Below are 20,454 nucleotides of genomic sequence, written 5' to 3' on the forward strand. Positions count from 1 at the left end.
TAATCCCGCATTTCTCATGATGTGCTCTGCATACAAGTTAAATAGGCAAGGCGACAGTATACAGCCTTGCCGAACTCCTTTCTCAATTTTGAACCAGTCAGTGATTCCATGTTCAGTACTCACTGTTGCTTCTTGACCTGAATATAAATTTCTCAAGAGACAAATAAGATGCTCTGGTATTCCCATCTCTTTAAGAACTTGCCACAATTTGTTGTGTTCCACACAATCAAAGGCTTTAGCATAGTCAATGAAGCAGAAGTAGACGTTCTTCTGGTACTCCCTAGCTTTCTCCATGATCCAGCGTATGTTGGCAATTTGATCTCTAGTTCCTCTGCCTCTTCGAAATCCTGCCTGTACTTCTGGAAGTTCTCGGTCCACATACTGCTGGAGCCTAGCTTGTAGGATTTTGAGCATAACTTTGCTAGCATGAGAAATTAGTGCAATGGTGAGGTAGTTTGAACATTCTTTGGCATTGCCCTTCTTTGGGATTGGAATGTAAACTGACCTTTTCCAATCCTGTGGCCATTGTTGAGTTTTCCAAATTTGCTGGCATATTGAGTGTAGCACTTTTACTGCATCGTCCTTTAAGATTTTGAATAGTTCAACTGGAATGCTGTCACCACCACTAGCTTTATTGTTACTCAGACTTCCTAAGGCCCATTTGACTTCACTCTCACTAGTTAAATGTAAACCTGGAAGGATTCAGGAGAAATTCTAATGGCCACTTTCAGATAAAACCCATAAGAAGTATTCATATATGTTTCTCATTGCAAGAAAAACTCAGGAATGCTAAATATCCTAGCATTTCTTACAAGGAGACAGAAATTTCTGCCTTAAGATTTCTATGAAGTACTATAGTAAAAAAATAAAAATAACATGGGCAATGGACACAATTCTAAATCTGATTTTCTGTTATTGCAGTAGATATCAATTCCTTTGTAGGCAGGCAAAATTAAAATCTCAAATAAATATCTTTATCCATCAGTTACTGTAATGACAACTCATGAACTCTCTGGACAGATATTTATACTATTGTCAAGTACTAGGTAAAAGTGCTTATTTTATCAAGTCTCGCCTCATGTTTAAAAGCCAAAGGGAAAACAAATTAACCAAGGCAGCTGCAGGAAAATGCTAAGTTTTCCAAACTGGCTCTTCCAACTGAATGCTAATGTTTAAATAAATGCACAAATGGAGGTGTTAATAATTCATGCCATTCCACTTCTTGAATTGCTGAAAGAGCAGAACGTATAGGGCCGAGAGCACGAGGGCTTTAGGACCCATGAGAGTCTCCCAGAACAGGAGGTGGGAATTCTTCTATAAGCCAGCCAGAGTCCTTGCATTAACATCAGAGCATTTTCAGAGCCTTAGAGAGAAGGAGTGACACAGAGAGCAGGGTCAATGCAGGCAGGAAGCAAAGTCATGGATTTCTTTCCACAGCTGGCCATCTCCCTACAGCTGGTGCTCTGCACCACCACACTAGGTAAGACTTTTGGTGATGGTTTTTCAGCCTTTCTGCTTTCTGTGCCTTCAACATCAATGCCTTTGCCATTTTATTTTACCTTTTTGAAAGTTTGTTTTAAATAAATGTGTAAATGGGGGAATTAATTCTTAGGTGGCTATTGCATGGGGCTAGTGTGTCCTGTGCTTATCACCACTGAACAGGTCTGCTCTTAGACATTATGTGATGGACTTTTGTTTTGGAAGACAAGTGCTGAGTTGTGGGTTTTTGAAGGCTGTAGAGAGATTTTGCAAGTGCATGGTGATTCAGCCATGAAGTAAATTGCTGTACCTTACACTTCTGCTGAAAGTGCTCATCTCTTGTTTTGGCTTTTTCTGGAATAAATTGAGAGGTTGCCTTGGACAGACGATGTATAGCCACTGAATGCTTTTTTGGGGTGAAGGAGGAATTTGAGTGGACAGGAGAAACTTCAGAAAGCAATAGCGGGAAAGAAAGAGAGAGCATGTGTGGATGGGAAAGAGGGGAGAGAGATTAGAGATCTGGCGGAAAGGGGTGTGACAGCTGTCCAAGGAGTGGTGCATAAGATGAGTTTCAAGCAGGGGCTTTCTTCACCGTTGTCAGCTTCACTTTTGAAACAGCAGGAAAGGGATGAAATCAGGGTGGTTTGGAAGCTGCAGAGGGGGGAAGCAGAATCGGATAAGTAGAAAGAAGATTGTGAAATGCTCTTGATTTGAACAACAGCAGAAAAAGGAATGTTTTATTTATTTTACTCATTCAGTTTTTACCTCATGTTCCAGCCAAATAAGCTCTCAGCTAACAATCCAATTTAAAAACTCATAATAAATTACAGTCTAATAGGACAATAATACAGGATATCAGTTTTTAATATATCACGGTGTACAGTAGCTGCCTTTATGTCAAGTACCAAAAGACGTTGAGATCTGATCGATTACAGAAGATGGTATACCCCTGAAGGCAGAGGAACTCTGAATATATTTTTTTCTTGTGAAAAGCACTTTTAAAAAAAGAACCAAAACCATCCGTACAGAGTTGAAACTAATAGCCGCGTCTAGTCCTTTTTGTCAGGTTGAAATAATGTACTTATTGGTACCATTCTTTCCCCCCTCTGCCTCATCTCTGGTTTGCTGTTATGCCCACGTGGCATTCTGATTTTGCTTAGTGTTGTTTGTCATAGAGGATGTTTTAAAAATTATTTATTACTTTGGCAGTAGAAGGTCCCTGATTTCCACCCACACTTGAGGAAACGCATCTGTTTCTTCTGCTTTATAAACTGCTTTAAGCAAGCCACCCTCTATTTCCATGAGGAATTTAATTTTAAAAATCAATACCAACTATACTTTATAGTTGCTTATGAGATTTTGTGCTTTCCCATTTTGAAGCATTTCCTCTGGTGATGGGGCTGCTTCATCCTTTAATGTCATCACAGGGTTGCACAGAAACTCTCAAACATCACTCCATTTTTGTACAATAGTTACAATAGTTTTGTACAATAGTTTATGTATTAGTATAATCAGTAGTTTAAATACCTACCAAGTAGAGAAAGTTAAAAGAAATATGTTTTCTGAAGAATGTTTAAGGAGAGAAGTATTCCATGTTGAACCTTCCAACAAAGTTACCCTCATTCACCCAAGTAGAAAGTCAGCCTTTTAAAAAGGCTTAACTAGGGCCATGTGTGTTCCATGTGTGTCTTGAGAAAGTGCCCTCAAGTTGCAGCTCACTTCTGGCAACCCCAGTCAAGAGGTTTTCAAGGTAAGTGAGAAGAAAAGGTGGTTGACCATGCCATTGTCTTCCTCTGCAGAGTTGTCTGTGGTAGTCTTCTTTCCCGGTGCTGACCCTGCTTAGCTGAGATCTGCAGGCTGAGTTAAGCTGCCTTCCCTTGTGTATTCAATACAACAATACAAAAAGAACAGATGTTTCTATTGGGTACAGAATTCAACACCAAGCTAGCCTTGGAAATGGAGCCAATTTCTGGTGAAATGGGCATGGAAGAAACTTCTAACATTAAGTGCAACTTCGGCTTCTGCCCTGAAACTCCCTCCAGAGATTGCTTTGGTAGGGAGTGCATGTGTTTACACTTGATCCCCTCATCAACACTATTTCTAAAAAAAAAACTTTTATTGTTGAGGGGAAAGTTGGCCATCCCTCAGCCTCAAGAGTCTCATAATATGAAAGTGAGCGCCTTCTAGTAACTAGAAATTCTCATGCATGTGGAGGAGGAGTGGGGAATCAATCCCGGCTCTCCAGATGAGAGGCCACTGCTCTTAACCACTGCACTATACTGGGTAGAATCGGCTCTTGAATGTGAATTCGAGAATGGCAAGGAAGGTAACGCTTAGATGCTGGTGTCAGGCCTCCCAATGGGAATGACTGTTTTAGCATAGGTTGAATGCTGGCATGCAAATTCTAAAAATGCTCGCTGTCCAAACCCATCCTTTCAAGACAGAAAAAATTCTCAGATTCAATTCCAAGCAAGGGCCTACCTTGTGAATTTATTCCACAACTGGGGGGGGGTAATAGTTTAGGAATTAATGGGGTGGGCTGAGGAAAAACTGTGACAGCATGGGGATGAGCTGAAATTCTGGGGGATCTCTAGGTCTTACCTGGAGGCTTAATCAGGTTAACAAGCATTTGGATAAGGATGATCTGGTAAACACTGTATATTTGGAATTACAAAAGGTTTAACAAGGTGGTAGTTGTAAGTGCCATCCAAAAGCAACTGAATTATAGTGACCCTGAAGGGTTTTCAAGGCCCGGGAGACAAACAGATGTTTTCTGTTGCCTGCCTCTGCATAGCAAAGCCTGGACTTCCTTGGTGGTCTCCCATCCATTTATTGAGGGCTCACCTGACTTAGCTTCCAAGATCTGAAAAAGCTGGGCTAACCAGGGCCATATGAGTCAATGTACCTTTAACAATGTACCAGGAGGGACCTGGCAACTTTAGGTCTTAACATTTTCAAATAATGTTGCCAAGACTGTACAACGTTAGGCAAGCTATTCCTTAAATCCAATACAATAAGCCCCTGTAGTATAAATTTCAGTGGTGTGTACTATTAGGTCATTGTGTCCTCCTTAAAGAAAGCTCAGACTGTTTCTTATCCTGTGCACTAAAATAATATTCATAGAGTCTCAAGAGAAATCTATTTGTAACAGATAGCACCTCAATGATTGGGTATAGGAGAACACATTTTCTTCATAGTCTCTAAGTCAAGCAATAGCATTGTAGATTAGACTTCAAGAGTCATCCAGTTCACTCTTTCTGTTTTTCTTACGTTGTGCTCTGAAATCTGTGCAACTTGAGGGGAAGATGACTTATGCTTATTATAAAACTTGTTTCTTTCATACATTCTTTGGCTTTGCCCCAACTGTAAAAGGTAGAAACCACCTGTTTGTCTTTCCCTGATTGTTTGCTTGCTATGGGCAATATTTGGGTCAGAACGAAAATGTTAGTTGCAGAGTATACATGTATGAAAGTACTCGTAGACTGCATAAACCCAAAGTCTGAGTCGTTCAATTATATTTTACCCCCTTCTTTCTTCAAGGAGCTCAAAGTTTCTTCTTTCTTCTATTTCATCCTTACAAGAAACCCATGATATATAGCAGGGATTTCCAACCAAGGGTCTGTGGACCCCCAAGAGTCCATGGAAGCTTCAGAGGGGGTTCATGGCATTTCCCCTCCTGCCTTAATGGATTTAACTACGTTAGGGAATTGGTTGCTTCCATGGCTCCCCAGCCCAAATGTGAGTGAGTTCTCTCATTTCTGTGTCTGGGAGGGAGCAGAGCCTGCAAGCCAACTCCTGTCTTAACCTGCAGCCTGAAGAAGTCAAGAAACAAATTAACAAAGCCAAAATGATACTCAGAGAAAACCTGTTACAAAACAGGCCCAAAAGAGACAATAACAGAACACCACTGGTGCTCAACTCAAAACAGTTCAAAGCATCATCAGCGACTTACAGCCTATACTGGACAATGACAGTTCTCTTTCCCAAGCACTGGGGGCCAAATCTTTTCTTGCGCACAGATAACTCCTCACCCACAATAATACAACATCTAATTTGAACATGGACACTGGTACCAGCGCTTGCAATAAACCAGATGTCAACTTTGCTGTCACTTACATCCAGATAACACTATCACTATCACTGAACCCAACAACATCAACTGCACCATCAAAGGCTTATTCACATACTCATCTTCTAACATTATATATGCCATCAAATGCAAACAATGCCCTTCCGTTCTCTGCATAGGACAAACAGGGCAAACCCTACGACAAAGGATAAATGGACACAAATCTAGCATCAGAAACAACAAGACTGATAAACCTGTGGGGGAACACTTTAACCTTCCAGGACATTCAGTAGATGACCTCAAAGTAGCTTTTTTAATTGCAAGAACAGAATGGAAAGGGAAATTGTTGAAATGCTTTGAGCAGGGGGTTGGACTAGATGGCCTGTATGGCCCCTTCCAACTCTATGATTCTATGATTCTAAGTAAAGCTTGCTAACATATATCTATACTTACATATTGTGGGATTGTGTATTGGATTTGCTTTGAAGTGATTTTAATTACAAGAATGTACCCCCTTTATTAATCCCTAAATAAACTCTATATGCTTTCACATCACTGTCTTCATTGTGCCTAGGAAAAGAGAAACCCTCAGTGTATCACCAACAGATCCTGCCCTCTCTTGGGCTTAACTCGCTGAATGCAAAAAGGGGCATTTAGCAGAGGTTAACACTTGAATAAAACTTTGTTGGTCTTAAAGGTCAGTGAACCAGGTTTCTACAAATCTTCCAGTATCCTTTTGTGGGGGAGGAAATGGGTCAGGGAAAGGAATACATGCTGGCACTGATAAAGACCTGAAGTGATCCTATGGTAAAGCCAGAACTACAGTTACTAGCCTCCCAATGGGGCCTGGAAATCTTCTGGAATTGTAGTTTGATTCTAGTCCACAGATGTCAATTCCTCTGGAGAAAATGGCAGCTTTGAAGGGCAGACTCTATGCTGTACTATAGATTCTAGGTGAAATCCTTGCCCACACTTCCTCCTTCCACCCACATGCATCGCTCCCAGATCTCCAAGAAATCCCCAGGACAGAGCTGGTAACCCCAACCAGGGCCTGGTGTGTTTTTAGTGCTTGGTATCAATATAAGGAGACTGTTTAATAAATTCAGTTCTTTCTCTGTCTGGAGCTACAGGGAACACAACTTCCTTTCTCCCTGTTCCAGCCCACATCAAGTCCTACACAGTGGAGTCTAAAACACTGGCCTGGAATCAATAATAATTATTATCTAGCTCAAGTTGGTTAAATATCATAATAAAAATATAAAGAATAATTTAGGATAAAACAATACTATCTGATTGCCCCCAACTAATAGCATATCAGATAAGGAGCCGATGTTTCCCAGCTCCCAGCAGTGAGGGCAGCACGTTTTGGTGGTTATTCTATTTGGGGCCCTGACCATAAGCCTGGTGGGACAGCTCCATCTTTCAGGCCCTGCAAAACTGACTATGGTCCCACAATAAAATCAGAGTCCAGTAGCACCTTTAAGACCAACAAAGATTTATTCAAGGAGTGAGCTTTCCAGTGCAAGCACTCCTCCTCAGACTAAGAATTGACCATCATAACAGTGAGAATATATAAGCAAAAGTTAATCTTGTTTCATTAGTAAACTGTGTCACAGCATCCAAACACAGCCACATGAGATCTCTCTGCCAAACCAGCCAATCAAACCCCTCGAACCCATTTGTAGTTCACAAAGACATATCAGAAATAAAGCTGTCAAAGCCAGTGATCCACGGCTCACACCCTACTATTTACTGCTGGCCCCATCTGTCTCCATACCAGCGTGAAACTTTCTTACAAGTAGAAGCTAAGCTGGCAGCTATTTTGTCCTGGGACCAGAAAGTACAGGACCCTGATCTTCTTCAGGAGAGCAGATGTTGTTTGGAAGGTCTTAATGTAAGCTGACCAGTTTTTAACATTGGTAAAGCGGGTCACCATTGACCGGGGATAGAAGGGAATGGAGTTATGACACCACAGGGCCCACCCCCATTTCCTCCTGGAGCCTGCCAGCTGCAGACTGGCAACCCTGTCTGTAATTTAAGCATTCCCTTAGTGATTGGGTTCATGAGGATGAATTAGGACAGTTCAAAGATTAAGGGAGGTGTAGCTGCTCTATACCATGTGTCTGCAACAGCCTGTGTATAGACAACAATACCTTGTGTGAATCACCTGAATTTAGCTGTTAGGAAAAGAAAAGCGAGGAACGTGAAAGAGAGTACAGATTCTGACATTTTAGAGATCACTGCCTGCACGTTCCCTTTGGTCACAGTTTGAGATGCTTTATGTGTTTTTTGTCAAGTTGCAACTGTGAAATAGCAGCGGTTTCTGTGCCATGTGCTGTAACTTAAACAGGAAAAGAATCCAGTTTTATTTTTGTTTTCATTTAATATATTTATTTTATTGGACAGGGGTTGTGTGACTAGACCACTTGTGCTTATGATTCACCCTCCTGGGGCTGAACTTTAGTTCCTCCAGTAGAGATATTATGAAAGAGGTTTTCCTAGGCTTCTCTCCTTCTCGGCACCTCAACATTTTTGAAGCTTGTCCAGGCATTATAGCATAGAGAGCTTACTACCAGTTTGCATGACAGAGCCCAATGAGGCAGAGAAATTAAAGATGGTGAAGAGAGAGAGAGAGAGACTAGTGACAGGTGTGACAAGAGGGCTGTAAAGAGAAACAGATGAACAGGAGTTTTACTGAGGGATGGATGACAGAAAGTGCTTTAGCTTTCTAATGAAGAACAGGTGACAGGTAAGGCAGCAGTCTCCGGGGTCAGAGATGGTGTCAGACCCAGACTGTACGTGCATGTCTCTTCACAGACAGAACACACTACACCAGGAGCCCGGCATGGTCATCGATAGCTATAGTGTTGCCACATGACTTGCTTAAGCAGGCAAGCTCCCATCACTGACCTCTGCCTCTTGCTGATTCTCAAATGAGTCGCGGGTGCGAAAAGAACTGTTGGGAATGGCATCATACAGTGCTGCAATGTAACTCCCAGGACAGTACCTTGAGATAACATTATTGTTGCACGATGGTCTCGGAGTTTTCCCATGCTCTGCAGCTTTTACCACAGTGTTGTGTGATGTGGTGGTGTTGCTTCTGGGTGACGCTGTGGCACTGCATGATGCTGCCAGTCTTCCCACCCTGCCGGGTGCCAGAGAAGGGCCAGTAACTATTTATAGTGTGCCTTTCTCACTTGACTTTGAGGCAGGCTACACAGTGTGGGTGAGTACAGTTGATGGATGGAACAGTCAATAATCAATTCAATAGGATTGGGGCTGTAGGACCAATCAGAAGTAAAAAAGCAGAACTGAAGCATATTAAATGATCAAAGATCCCCACCACATAGTAGGATCCTAGTTTCAAGCAAACTACACACTATAATGTGGACCACAGGTTTTCCAAGTAACTTTGTGAATCATTTAGTACAGTTTGCTATCTGTCGTGCTGGACTTCTGGAGTTGTGTGTTCTACTTTGAGGATTAACTAGATTCCAGTCCAGTAGGACCTTAGAGATCAACAAGATTTTTTGAAGCATGAGTTTTCAAGAGTCAGAGCTCCCTTTGACCGATTATGCACAGGCTGGAATACCATTGATGGCAGTGACAGGGCTTCAGGGGAAATCCACTATTATGCATGATGTCACCACCATGCAAGACCTGGCCTAACTCAGGCCCTCGGAAGACCCGCATTAAGGAAACTCAGATTCTTCCGCGGGCCTGGAACCACCGTGGGCACAGGCAAGGGCTAGGTCGGGCTAGCCCTGTGCATAATTGGAGGAACTGGGATTTTGGGCCCGGCTCCTCCCCCAACCTACAGCATCCCTGCAGGGATGCCTCTTGCCCCTGCCAGCTCTGCAGCTCCACAGAGCTGACAAGGGCTTCCCTCTATCCCCATCATGGTGGGAGGTCAGCATGCTGCTCCCCACCATCGTGTAGTGGGGGACCCATGCCCCTGATCCCCCTGCTGCCACTGCTGTGGCAGCAGAGTGCTCCCGGAGCTTCCGGCCCTGCATTGCATGTGTGTGGGTGGTTGCATTGGTGCAGCCAGCTTGTGCCAGTGGAGCCCCTCCCCCAAGCATACACGGGGAATGGCAGGGCTTTTTGCCCCACTGCAATGGAATATTGGCAACCCGGCGTAGCTGTTGCCATGCATAATGGGTCATAGACAAAAGTAGGAATGGAGATTTATGAATCCTTGTAGCCCAGGCTGAAGGTGGAAGGAGTGTTGCAAAGAAAGGAACTGGGATATGAAGGTACAATACAAAATGTAATTAGCTTCAATAAATTAGGGGGGAATGCTTCAAGGCAGAAAATTAGCATCTATAGTGCCTTAAGGATAAGAGTCCACCCAAGGGTTGTTGCTTTAGGAAAGAAATGAAACCCCTTTATTGTTAAGAAGTTATACACTAGTATAGGAAAGGACGAGTAATCATTCTAGTAATCTACCTAGGCTTGGCTGGAGGGAGATTGCCAACCTTATCCTGAAGGTTGTCAGTCCAGGAAGAGGGTTTCTCAAAGGAAGTAAACCCCTGACAACAGCAATCTAGGTAACCAAGAAACAGCAGCAGAGGAGGCAAAGAGGAAAGATACAAAAGAACCTGACCTCTCTAGCTTGCTAGCTCTTCGACCTTATCTGCAGTACTGGGAATGCTCTGTTTGAAGAGATATCCCCTGCCCTCTGAGACCCCTACAATAGATACAGTTAAGGCTGGTATCATGGATAGGGTTTCCAGCCTTCTGTTGTGGCCTGGTGATCTTTAATGATAACCAATCTTCAGGTGACCGAATTCAATTCCATTAGAGAGATGGCTACTCTGGAGGGTGAATGCTAAGGTATTATATCCCAATGAGACCCCTCCCCAAGATCCACCCAAGAGCTGGCAATTTTAATTTTAGAGCTGTGGATCCACCTCTTAGTATATGTCACATTGTCCATTGATAGTCATAAAATTGAAATAATTTGCCTTAGCTCTAGAAAATTTAGCAAAGAAAATCTCTTGGATAAAGTGTACACGCTGTCCAAAATTGAGAGGCATAGGCACACACACACACACACACATATATACAAACATTGGAGGAGGATGGCTATGTCATGCATGTAATAGCAGCTGTCCAAATTTTATAGCTTCCTTCCAGTCACCTGCATGTTATTAGTTAATTTGTGAGTCATTTTAATAAATAAAGGCTCTGCAGCCAGATGTAGTTTAAAGCAATTATTGCAAGTCCTGTCCTCTGCTGCTAAGAGGAACAGCTCCCAGCTCTCCACTAACTGACAGTACTTAAAGTGAGCAATCATGTTCTTCTCAACCTCCTCTTCTCCAGACTGAACCTCCAGTCCATCAGCCTCTTCTTACAGGGCTTGGTCTCCAGGCCCCTGATGATCCTTGTTAGTTCCTTCCACACATGTTCTGTTCTGTTCACACCCTCTTTGTAGTACTCCAGATGCAGCCTGACCAAAGTGGCGTACAGTGGGAGTATGATATCTCTTGACTTGAATGTTATGTCTCTGTCGATACAGCCCAAGACAGCAAAGTAAAAATGAACATAGAATCATAGAGCTGTAAAAGGCCATACAGACCATCTATTCCAACCCCCTGCTCAATGTAGGATCAGCTTAAAGCTTCCAGGATAAGTATCTGTCCAGCCACTGCTTGAAGATGGCCAGCAAGGGGAAGCTCACCACATCCTTAGGCAGCTGATTCCACTGCTGAACTACTCCGACTGTGATTTTCCCCCCCTGATAACTAGCCAGTATCATTCTCCACATAGTTTAAACCCATTACTGTTGGTCCTATCTCCTGTTGCCAGCAGGAACCTTTCCCTGCCCTCCTCTAGGTCCTTTCAAATACTTAAAGAGAGTAATTGCGTCCCCTCTCAACCTCCTCTTCTCCAGCCCCTCAGCCTTTCCCCATAGGGCCCTGGATCATTTTCATCACTCTCCTCTGAACCATCTCAATTTTGTTCACATCCTTTTTGAAATGAGGCCTCCAGAACTGCACACAGTACTCCAGGTGGGATCTGACTGATGTGGTATACTGTGAGACTATGGATCTTGTGATTTTGATGTGATGCCTCTGTTGATACATCCCAAGACTACATTTGCCTTCTTTATCACCACATCACAATGTCTGCTCATATGTAGCTTAAAGTCCACAAGTACCCCAAGATCACATTAACACACACTGCTCCCCAGAAGTGTATCTCTCATCCAGTATACTTGCTTCTCAGTTTTATGACGTAGATGTAGAACTCTACATTTCTCCTTATTGAATTGCATCTTGTTCTCATCTGCCCATCTTTTCCAGCATATTCAGATCTTGTTGAACACTGCCTCTATCTTCTGGAGTGTTCAGTTCTCCTCCCAATTTGGTGTCATCTGTATTCTGCTTGGGAACTTTAAAGACACTAGTAGGGAGCTTTGTTTTACTTTTAAGCACTTCTGTGGACGGACTTTAGCCGGGGAAGCCTTGCTCGTTCATTGCTTTCCCCAGTCTAAGGGGGAAAAATGGCGATCACTTCTCCGGAAATTCAGGGGCGAGAGTGGGGGAGGGACATTCTTTCTACCACTACATTGAGAACGTACATGTCTTTCGCTGATGTGCTGCAGCTTGTGCTCAGAAGTGTAGTGGTTTTTTCAGGGGGAATCCACTTTTCCCAATTTCCTGAAAAGCGCTACAACGAAGCAATTTTTGCGGGAGTGTTGCAGATTGTGTACGACGTCATGCGGAACGTTGAATTAGTAGCGTTTACCAAAGGTAAGACTTCTGTTACATTTAAGTTGTGCGGAATGGCCTTAATTGGTGACTGGGATTTGGCTGCTGGTGTTATTGAAACTTCATGTCTTCACAGAATCACAGAATCACAGAATCACAGAATCATAGAGTTGGAAGGGGCCATACAGGCCATCTAGTCCAACCCCCTGCTCAATGCAGGATCAGCCCTAAGCATCCTAAAGCATCCAAGAAAAGTGTGTATCCAACCTTTGCTTGAAGACTGCCAGTGAGGGGGAGCTCACCACTTCCTTAGGCAGCCTATTCCACTGCTGAACTACTCTGACTGTGAAATTTCTTTTCCTGATATCTAGCCTATATCGTTGTACTTGAAGTTTAAACCCATTACTGCGTGTCCTCTCCTCTGCAGCCAACAGAAACAGCATCCTGCCCTGCTCCAAGTGAAAACCTTTCAAATACTTAAAGAGGGCTATCATGTCCCCTCTCAACCTCCTTTTCTCCAGGCTGAACATTCCCAAGTCCCTCAACCTATCTTCATAGGGCTTGGTCCCTTGGCCCCAGATCATCTTCGTCACTCTCCTCTGTACCCTTTCAATTTTATCTACGTCCTTCTTGAAGTGAGGCCTCCAGAACTGCACACAGTACTCCAGGTGTGGTCTGACCAGTGCCGTATACAATGGGACTATGACATCTTGTGATTTTGATTTGATGCCCCTGTTGATACAGACCAAAATAGCATTCGCCTTTTTTACCGCTGCATCACACTGCCTGCTCATGTTTAGTTTACAATCCACAAGTACCCCAAGGTCTCGTTCACACACAGTGTTACCTAGTAGACATGCTTTTCATTTTTCTGACCCAGATGCAGAACTTTACACTTATCTTTATTAAATTGCATCTTGTTCTCATTTGCCCATTTTTCCATTGTGTTCAGATCTCATTGAACTTTGTCTCTATCTTCCGGAGTATTTGCCAGTCCTCCCAATTTGGTGTCATCTGCAAACTTGATGAGTAGTCCCTCCACCCCCTCATCTAGATCATTAATAAATATGTTAAAAAGTACCAGGCAGAGCACAGAGCCCTGAGGTACCCCGCTACTCACCTCTCTCCAGTCTGATGAAACACCATTGACAACAACTCTTTGAGTGCGGTTCTCTAACCAATTCCCTATCCACTTAACTATCTGAAAATCCAGACTGCAGTCCTTCAACTTATCCAACAGAACATCATGGGGAACCTTGTCAAAAGCTTTACTAAAATCCAAGTAAATGACATCAACCGAATTTCCCCGATCCAGCAAACCTGTTACTTGGTCAAAAAAGGAAACCAGGTTGGTCTTGCAGGACCTGTTGGAGACAAATCCATGCTGACTTCCTAGGAACACCAAATTGTCCTCTAGATGTTTGCAGATCGCTCCCTTTAATATCTGCTCCATTATCTTCCCCACAACAGAGGTCAGACTCACTGGTCTGTAGTTTCCTGGGTCATCCTTCCTCCCTTTTTTGAAGATCGGAATAACGTTTGCTCTCTTCCAGTCCTCCGGGACATCTCCAGTCCTTAAAGAGGTTCCGAAGATGATGGACAAGGGCTGTGCAAGTTCTCTGGAAAGTTCTTTGAGCACTCTCGGGTGCATTTCATCCAGACCAGGGGATTTGAACTCATCCAGTGCAGATAAATGCCTCTCGACAACCTCTCTATCCATGTTAACCTGCCACCCAGACACTATCCTTTGGCTACGGCCATCTCTAGATGTGCCTAAACACTGTGACCTGTGGGAAAAAACAGATGTAAAATAGGCACTAAGCCTTTCTGCTTTTTCTGCATCTTCCATTAGAGTTTGTCCATCCACACCCAACAGTGGGCCTATTGCCTCCTTTACTTTACGTTTGCTCCTCACATAACTGAAAAATCTTTTCTTGTTACAATGGGCTTCCCTGGCCAATCTTAGCTCACTCTCAGCTTTGGCCTCTTGATTACAGTCAAGACTCAAGAACACTGTGGAATAAAGATGGTTTTCAAAGACCCTGTTGAGCATTCAGGTCTTTATATGAATGTGCCACTTTGCTAATGACAACACTTTTTGGTCTGTTTGTTGCTAATGAGATAAAAAATCCAGGTGCTGGATAAACAGCCAAAGGCTAACTATAATCAAAAGGTATGAGGAAGCTGTGGAAGTTTGGTGTAGTGGTTAGGAGTGCGGACTTCTAATCTGGGGAGCTGGGTTTGATTCTGTGCTCCCCCACATGCAGCCAGCTAGGTGACCTTGAGCTCACCACAGCACTGATAAAGTGTTCTGACCGAGCAGTAATATCAGGGCTCTCTCAGCCTCATCTACCTCACAGGATGTCTGTTGTGGAGAGAGCTTCTTCTTCTTCTTCTTCTTCTTCAAATCCCAGTCTCAAGAGGGTCAGAAGAGAAAATTACGGCTTCTGCATTCCCTAGGGCATTTCCAAAGTACTCTCTTTAGCTAATAAATGCTCATTCTTTGCACAGGGCATCACTGTTGCAGGGGAGATGTATTCTCCCCACATTAGAAACATATTTTGATATGGAAAGGTTTTCCTTCACCAGCTAAGAATCACATTAAAGGTAAAGGTATCCCCTGTGCAAGCACCGAGTCATGTCTGACCCTTGGGGTGACGCCCTCCAGCGTTTTCATGGCAGACTCAATACGGGGTGGTTTGCCAGTGCCTTCCCCAGTCATTACCGTTTACCCCCCAGCAAGCTGGGTACTCATTTTACCGACCTCGGAAGGATGGAAGGCTGAGTCAACCTTGAGCCGGCTGCTGGGATTGAACTCCCAGCCTCATGGGCAAAGCTTTCAGACGGCTGCCTTACCACTCTGCGCCACAAGAGGCTCTTAAGAATCACATTATAGGATGTCATAAGCACTTTGTTATTGTTGCTGTTAGGTGCGAAGTTGTGTCTGACCCATCGCGACCTCATGGACAATGATCCTACAGGCTTTCCTGTCCTCTACCATTACCAGGCAGCACTTACCAGATAGTAAATGTTTGCCAGTGAATTGGGACACACCATTGCAAACCATTTTTTTCTTTTTATTTAAGGGATAATTTTTAAAAAATGTCCTCTGTGCCTGTACATCCCTTCAGGCTTCAGCAATGGACCATTCAGCCATCATAAGGGTTAGGGGGAGGTTGTTTTTGTCTTTTTTGATGACAAAACAAAAATCCTATTAAGTATTCAGGTATTTTCTGGCACAATACTAATCTGCTCATCATTGCCCTTTCATATTATTCATGGCTGAAAATTTTAAACCCAGGTGCTGAGTAAACAGCCAGAGGCCAAACATGCCATAAAGTACAAGAAGTTGTAAAACTGACAAGAGTTACTGTGAGGCTGTCTGCAGGGGTGACTTCTTCCATGTCACTATAGTGACAAATGAGGGCGTCTGGGGGATTAAGGAAAGGTATCCCCAAGGCTTTGTGAGGATCCTTTGCTAATACTTGCAAAGACCCTTGTTACCTCAGACTCTGTTTTGATTATAGAACAGCCATTCTGAAACAACAGTATTTCCAGGGAATGTCATTGTTCGCAGTTTAGGATTTTGTGGAATTCTGAGACTCCATCTGTCAGCTCAGTTTGGGTTCTTAAGGCAGTGGGAGGCAAATCACGATATACCAACCCTGTCATTACAAGGTACAAGGATGCAAAATGGAAACAGGACATTTGGAACGTCTTCGAAGTAAAATGGAATCAATACAGATGATAGTTGCATCTTCCTAAATGATATTGCTGGACCAACATTTAGCATTTCTGATGTCTCATCTCTCTGTGTCTAAGTCAGGGGTAGTCAAACTGCGGCCCTCCAGATGTCCATGGAAAGCTGGCAGGGGCTCCTAGGAATTGTAGTCCATGGACATCTGGAGGGCCGCAGTTTGACTACCCCTGGTCTAAGTGATACATTACCATTTCAGAGTGCTATATTCCTTTTCAGTCCCAATTCAAGATTTATCCCATCTGCTTGGAACAACAACAAAAAAAGGATTAGACTTAGGCACCACTATGACCTTGCTACTTCCATGCTTTGGAAGGTTACTTACAGTTTCCTTACAATGGTCTGGGATCATGTCAGTGCTTCCTAGTTAGAAGAGGTATCATAGTTATGGATTATATCTATATGCAGGCAGGCTGGGGCGGGGGGAGCAAACTGTTGAGGCATAAGGTTAAAGTGTGGATTTTCTTTCATATTTATGCACACATCCAATAGGGGTTTCAGCTATTGCAGGAGTGTGTGTGGGGGGGTATTGATGATTGTGTGATGTCACCTGATGAAAACCAAAATTTGATGTCATGTTTGATGCCATAATCTTTGTGGTGAAACCATAGCATTTCTGATGATTCCTAAAGAGGACTGACATTGCTTCCAGGTTTTCTCTGGAAATGACATCATGCTGATAGTGACAGCCTTTATCTCCTGCTGGCCACAGGAGCACTGGTAGGAAACAGGAGCTGGGGTGAGGGATCCTCTGCTTTCAACAAAAAACTGGCAACACTGATACACAACTATACACCACTTGTGAAAACAACTTGGTTTTCCTTTTGAGTGAAATTGTAGGCAAAATCATTACATTTTAATCATTATGACTTTACAGCTGTAGCTCAAAACTATAGAATGACCTCTTAAATGGAGTTTGGTACAACATTTACCTCTAAGATAAAAGAAGAAGAAGAAGAAGAAGAAGAAGAAGAAGAAGAAGAAGAAGAAGAAGAAGAAGAGTTGGTTCTTATATGCCGCTTTTCCCTACCCAAAGGAGGCTCAAAGCGGCTTACAGTCGCCTTCACATTCCTCTCCCCACAACAGACACCCTGTGGGGTGGGTGAGGCTGAGAGAGCCCTGATATCACTGCTCGGTCAGAACAATTTTATCAGTGCCATGGCGAGCCCAAGGTCACCCAGCTGGATGCATGTGGGGGAGCGCAGAATCGAACCCGGCTCGCCAGATTAGAAGTCCACACTCCTAACCACTACACCAAACTGGCAAAGAGATAAAAGTGCATAACCCACTTACCTCGCAGAGTATATAAGGAGTCAATTTTTAGACTAGCCTTTGGAGGGAACTGCAAATGTCCTGATGGTTTGAATTATTTGTTTGTTTGTTCATTTGATTTCTATAACCACCACTATTGGCACAGCTGTCTCAGGGCAGCTACTGCAGCATCATATGCCATGCATGTTGGAAGGGAAGGATGAAGCAATGTCTCTTGCACATCTGCACTAAGGAGAAGCCATGGAAACAGCAAGGTGGGCAAGAATATTCTCCTTCTGTATGCTTTCCTCTTGTCTGTCCTGCTGCTATCCCTTTATTGTCTAGATTGCTAGCTTCAGGGACTTCTTATGCCCATGACTCACTCTCTCTCTCTCTCTCTCTCTCTCTCTCTCTCTCTCTCTCTCTCTCTCTCTCTCTCTCCTCCAAGCAAGCAACCTGGGTCACCCAGTCCAACATTTATTCAGAATACCACTTGCCTTTCCTATCCCAGTATGAATTTCTTGGTGAATAAAGGTTTTCCTTTTTAAAAACACAAGCCTCATGTGAGTTTTATTTTAAAGCAGCCTGTCCTCCTTGCAAGCTCGAGCTAACAACAGGGAACACTGAAGGTGTGCACAGAAAAATTAATAGTAGTTTCCTCTTGTACCTGGAAAAGGAACAAGTTAGTACTAATGTGAGAGGCTGTTACTAGTAGCTGAAAATTTTGGTACAGTCTTTGCTTAATCAATTTAGCTATGGTCAAAAATGAAGAGGGAAATTTTCCCAAGAGTCTTTGTTTCTCAAAGACACTCCTGTGTTTCTTACCCTTTGATGCTGGGGCACTGATTTCATGCTGAGGTCAAGGCAGTTTGATGTGACACACTGACACTCATCTGCCACATGCAGTTAAAGCGGCCTGAAGCATCAGGGGATAAAAAAAGAAATTTGTAACTGAAAGGCCCATGTATACTCTCCCCCCCCCCCCAATGGATCAGGCTAGTGCTGGAACAATCTAGTTTATTCTATGCTATTAGCAAGCTCCGCCTCTAAGTGTAGAAGTAGTTGCTTGCTTATGAAAACCAGGAAAATTCACCAGAGGTCTCTGGATACATTCTTGCTATGGCTTTTCCAACATGAGGAGAGTGGGAAAGATTTATACATGGTGGAGGGTACTGGTGTGAACATCTGTCACCTGAAGGAATGAAGAGAAACCAATTCAAACTGTCCAGTTTTTAATTTTGGAAATATGATTTTAAGGCTAATTTTTAAAGTACAATTGTCATCTGTGAAAAGAATCCAAGCCTGACACATTAAAAACACAGATTCCTAGGCTCCATCCACATGGTGGAAATTCTCACTGTTTTAATCACTACTAGCAATATAGTGGTATGAATGTTGGCACTTCCATAAGTGGAAGTTGTCTGCACGCTTCCCAGTCATCATTCTGAATTTTCCCTTCCATATATATCCCACGGTGATTTTACATTGGCTTTCAGTTTTGGGGTCATCATGGCTGCTTAGGCAACTCACTGACTTTGTTCTTCACACATGCACTGGAGCGTTATAACAGTTTTGTTAAAATTTGAAATAGACTAGTGGGAGTGTTATAGCACCACAGTTCTATAGCACAATGTCAGCATAACATAGAATCATAGAGTTGGAAGGGGCCATGCAGGCCATCTAGTCCACACATTTATATTTTGCATTAGATGTCAAAATCTTACGATTGCAAAAGCTGAAGGTTGTATTGTACTTGGCTTGTGCCAGGACACATGATTAGTTGCTGGAGTTAATAGTTCAAGGAACTGTTTCCAAGCGCAGGAAGTTAAGATGGGATACTAAGTTATATAAGGTGATAGATGACACTGTTTGTTGCTGGGTGTTTCTTGTGAGTAAAGACACTGTGTTCACCTTGGCTACTGAGTGTACATTTATTTCAGATGCTTAAGCATTCTCTACATAACCATGCATTGCGATACTCTCCCTCCAGTTGTCTTGTAGTTTCCTCCTTTAGAATAAAAAAACTTGACTGCATCTGTCCTCGACTGCATCTGCATCTGCTCTACAATGAAAATGGTTAGAGATTTCATTAAAAAACCTAAACAAACTTGGAATTCAGAAGACCTAAGATCTGAAGCTAAAGTCAGTAAGTAACAATAGATTGTTATAAAAATGGCAATTCTCTTTTTAAAAGAGCCCTGTAGTAGTGGGGCCAGGAGGAATGTTGTTAATGAACCCATTGTAGACTGAAGGTGTGGAAAATAGAACTGATGTGGGAAAGCCCTTTGTAGCAGGAAAATGTGTATCATTCTTTCCAGATGACATGCTAAAGTGCTTGGGCTGTACTATTGTTTTATTTTTTTTAGGTTTGGAAAAGAGTGTAGTGAAGACAGGGAAAACCTGGAAAGAGGATGATTAGAATATGAATGTAGACTTACTACATGGTGTAGCCTCTCAGAGTCCAAGCCTGACCTCCATGGGCTCCCAAGGCAGTGTACACAAGAAACCAATCCTTTGGGGAAATATATGAAGTTTATTAAATACTTTCAGAAATAGTTTTTGGTTCTAGGCAGCACTCTAAAAATCTTGCAGCAGAAGAAAACAAGAAAAGCTAACAAAAGGTGGAGACAATGGCTTAAGCACTCTCTACATAGCCATGCATTGCAATTATAGTCCATTACACCAGAGTCCAGGCCTCAACTCACCAAAAATCCCCAGAGTTTACCTTCTCCACTCAAACTTTTATAGTCTTGCAACAACTGGCATCAAGTAATGGCCATAATCCAACCAAGACAGGTTTTTGCTAGAATCCTCAAGAAAATTACTTCATCACTCCCGATTCCCCCTTCCCATCTGGTGGGTCATAGGTTCTCCAGAAGAGCCAGTGCAATGTCTCATGAAGCCCACCCCACCCCATTTCCCAGTCATTATCTCACTAGCCAATTGTGGACTGGCAGGCAAACGGGAGGGTGTTTCCTGTTGAAGCAGCAGACCAGATGTGAGACCAAGTACCCTGATCTCCCCATATGGTTATTATTTGAGTAGAAATGGCCAAGTTAAAACTACGTATTTCACATCAGTTATGAATGGTACACACATTTGGGGGTCTCTTTTGGAAATTCTGATGAAGTTTAAGAGAAATGCTTCCAGTATAATAGTGCTGTATATAATTTTGGGTTTGA

At 43.0% G+C, this 20,454-nt stretch overlaps 1 protein-coding gene across 3 annotated transcripts in view; it reads left to right on the top strand.

The window, feature by feature from the left end:
* The first annotated feature begins 1,346 nt into the window (after positions 1 to 1,346).
* Positions 1,347 to 20,454, top strand: part of LTK (leukocyte receptor tyrosine kinase) — a 124,808-nt gene continuing 105,700 nt past the window's right edge. For all 3 annotated transcript variants that reach the window (XM_077322818.1, XM_077322819.1, XM_077322820.1), the window contains exon 1: positions 1,347 to 1,480. In XM_077322818.1, coding sequence (XP_077178933.1) covers positions 1,399 to 1,480 — 82 coding nt within the window. In that variant the 5' untranslated portion in view covers positions 1,347 to 1,398. The remainder of the gene's footprint in view (positions 1,481 to 20,454) is intronic.

This window comes from Paroedura picta, chromosome 2 (genome assembly GCF_049243985.1).
Source record: "Paroedura picta isolate Pp20150507F chromosome 2, Ppicta_v3.0, whole genome shotgun sequence".
Lineage (NCBI taxonomy): Eukaryota > Metazoa > Chordata > Lepidosauria > Squamata > Gekkonidae > Paroedura > Paroedura picta.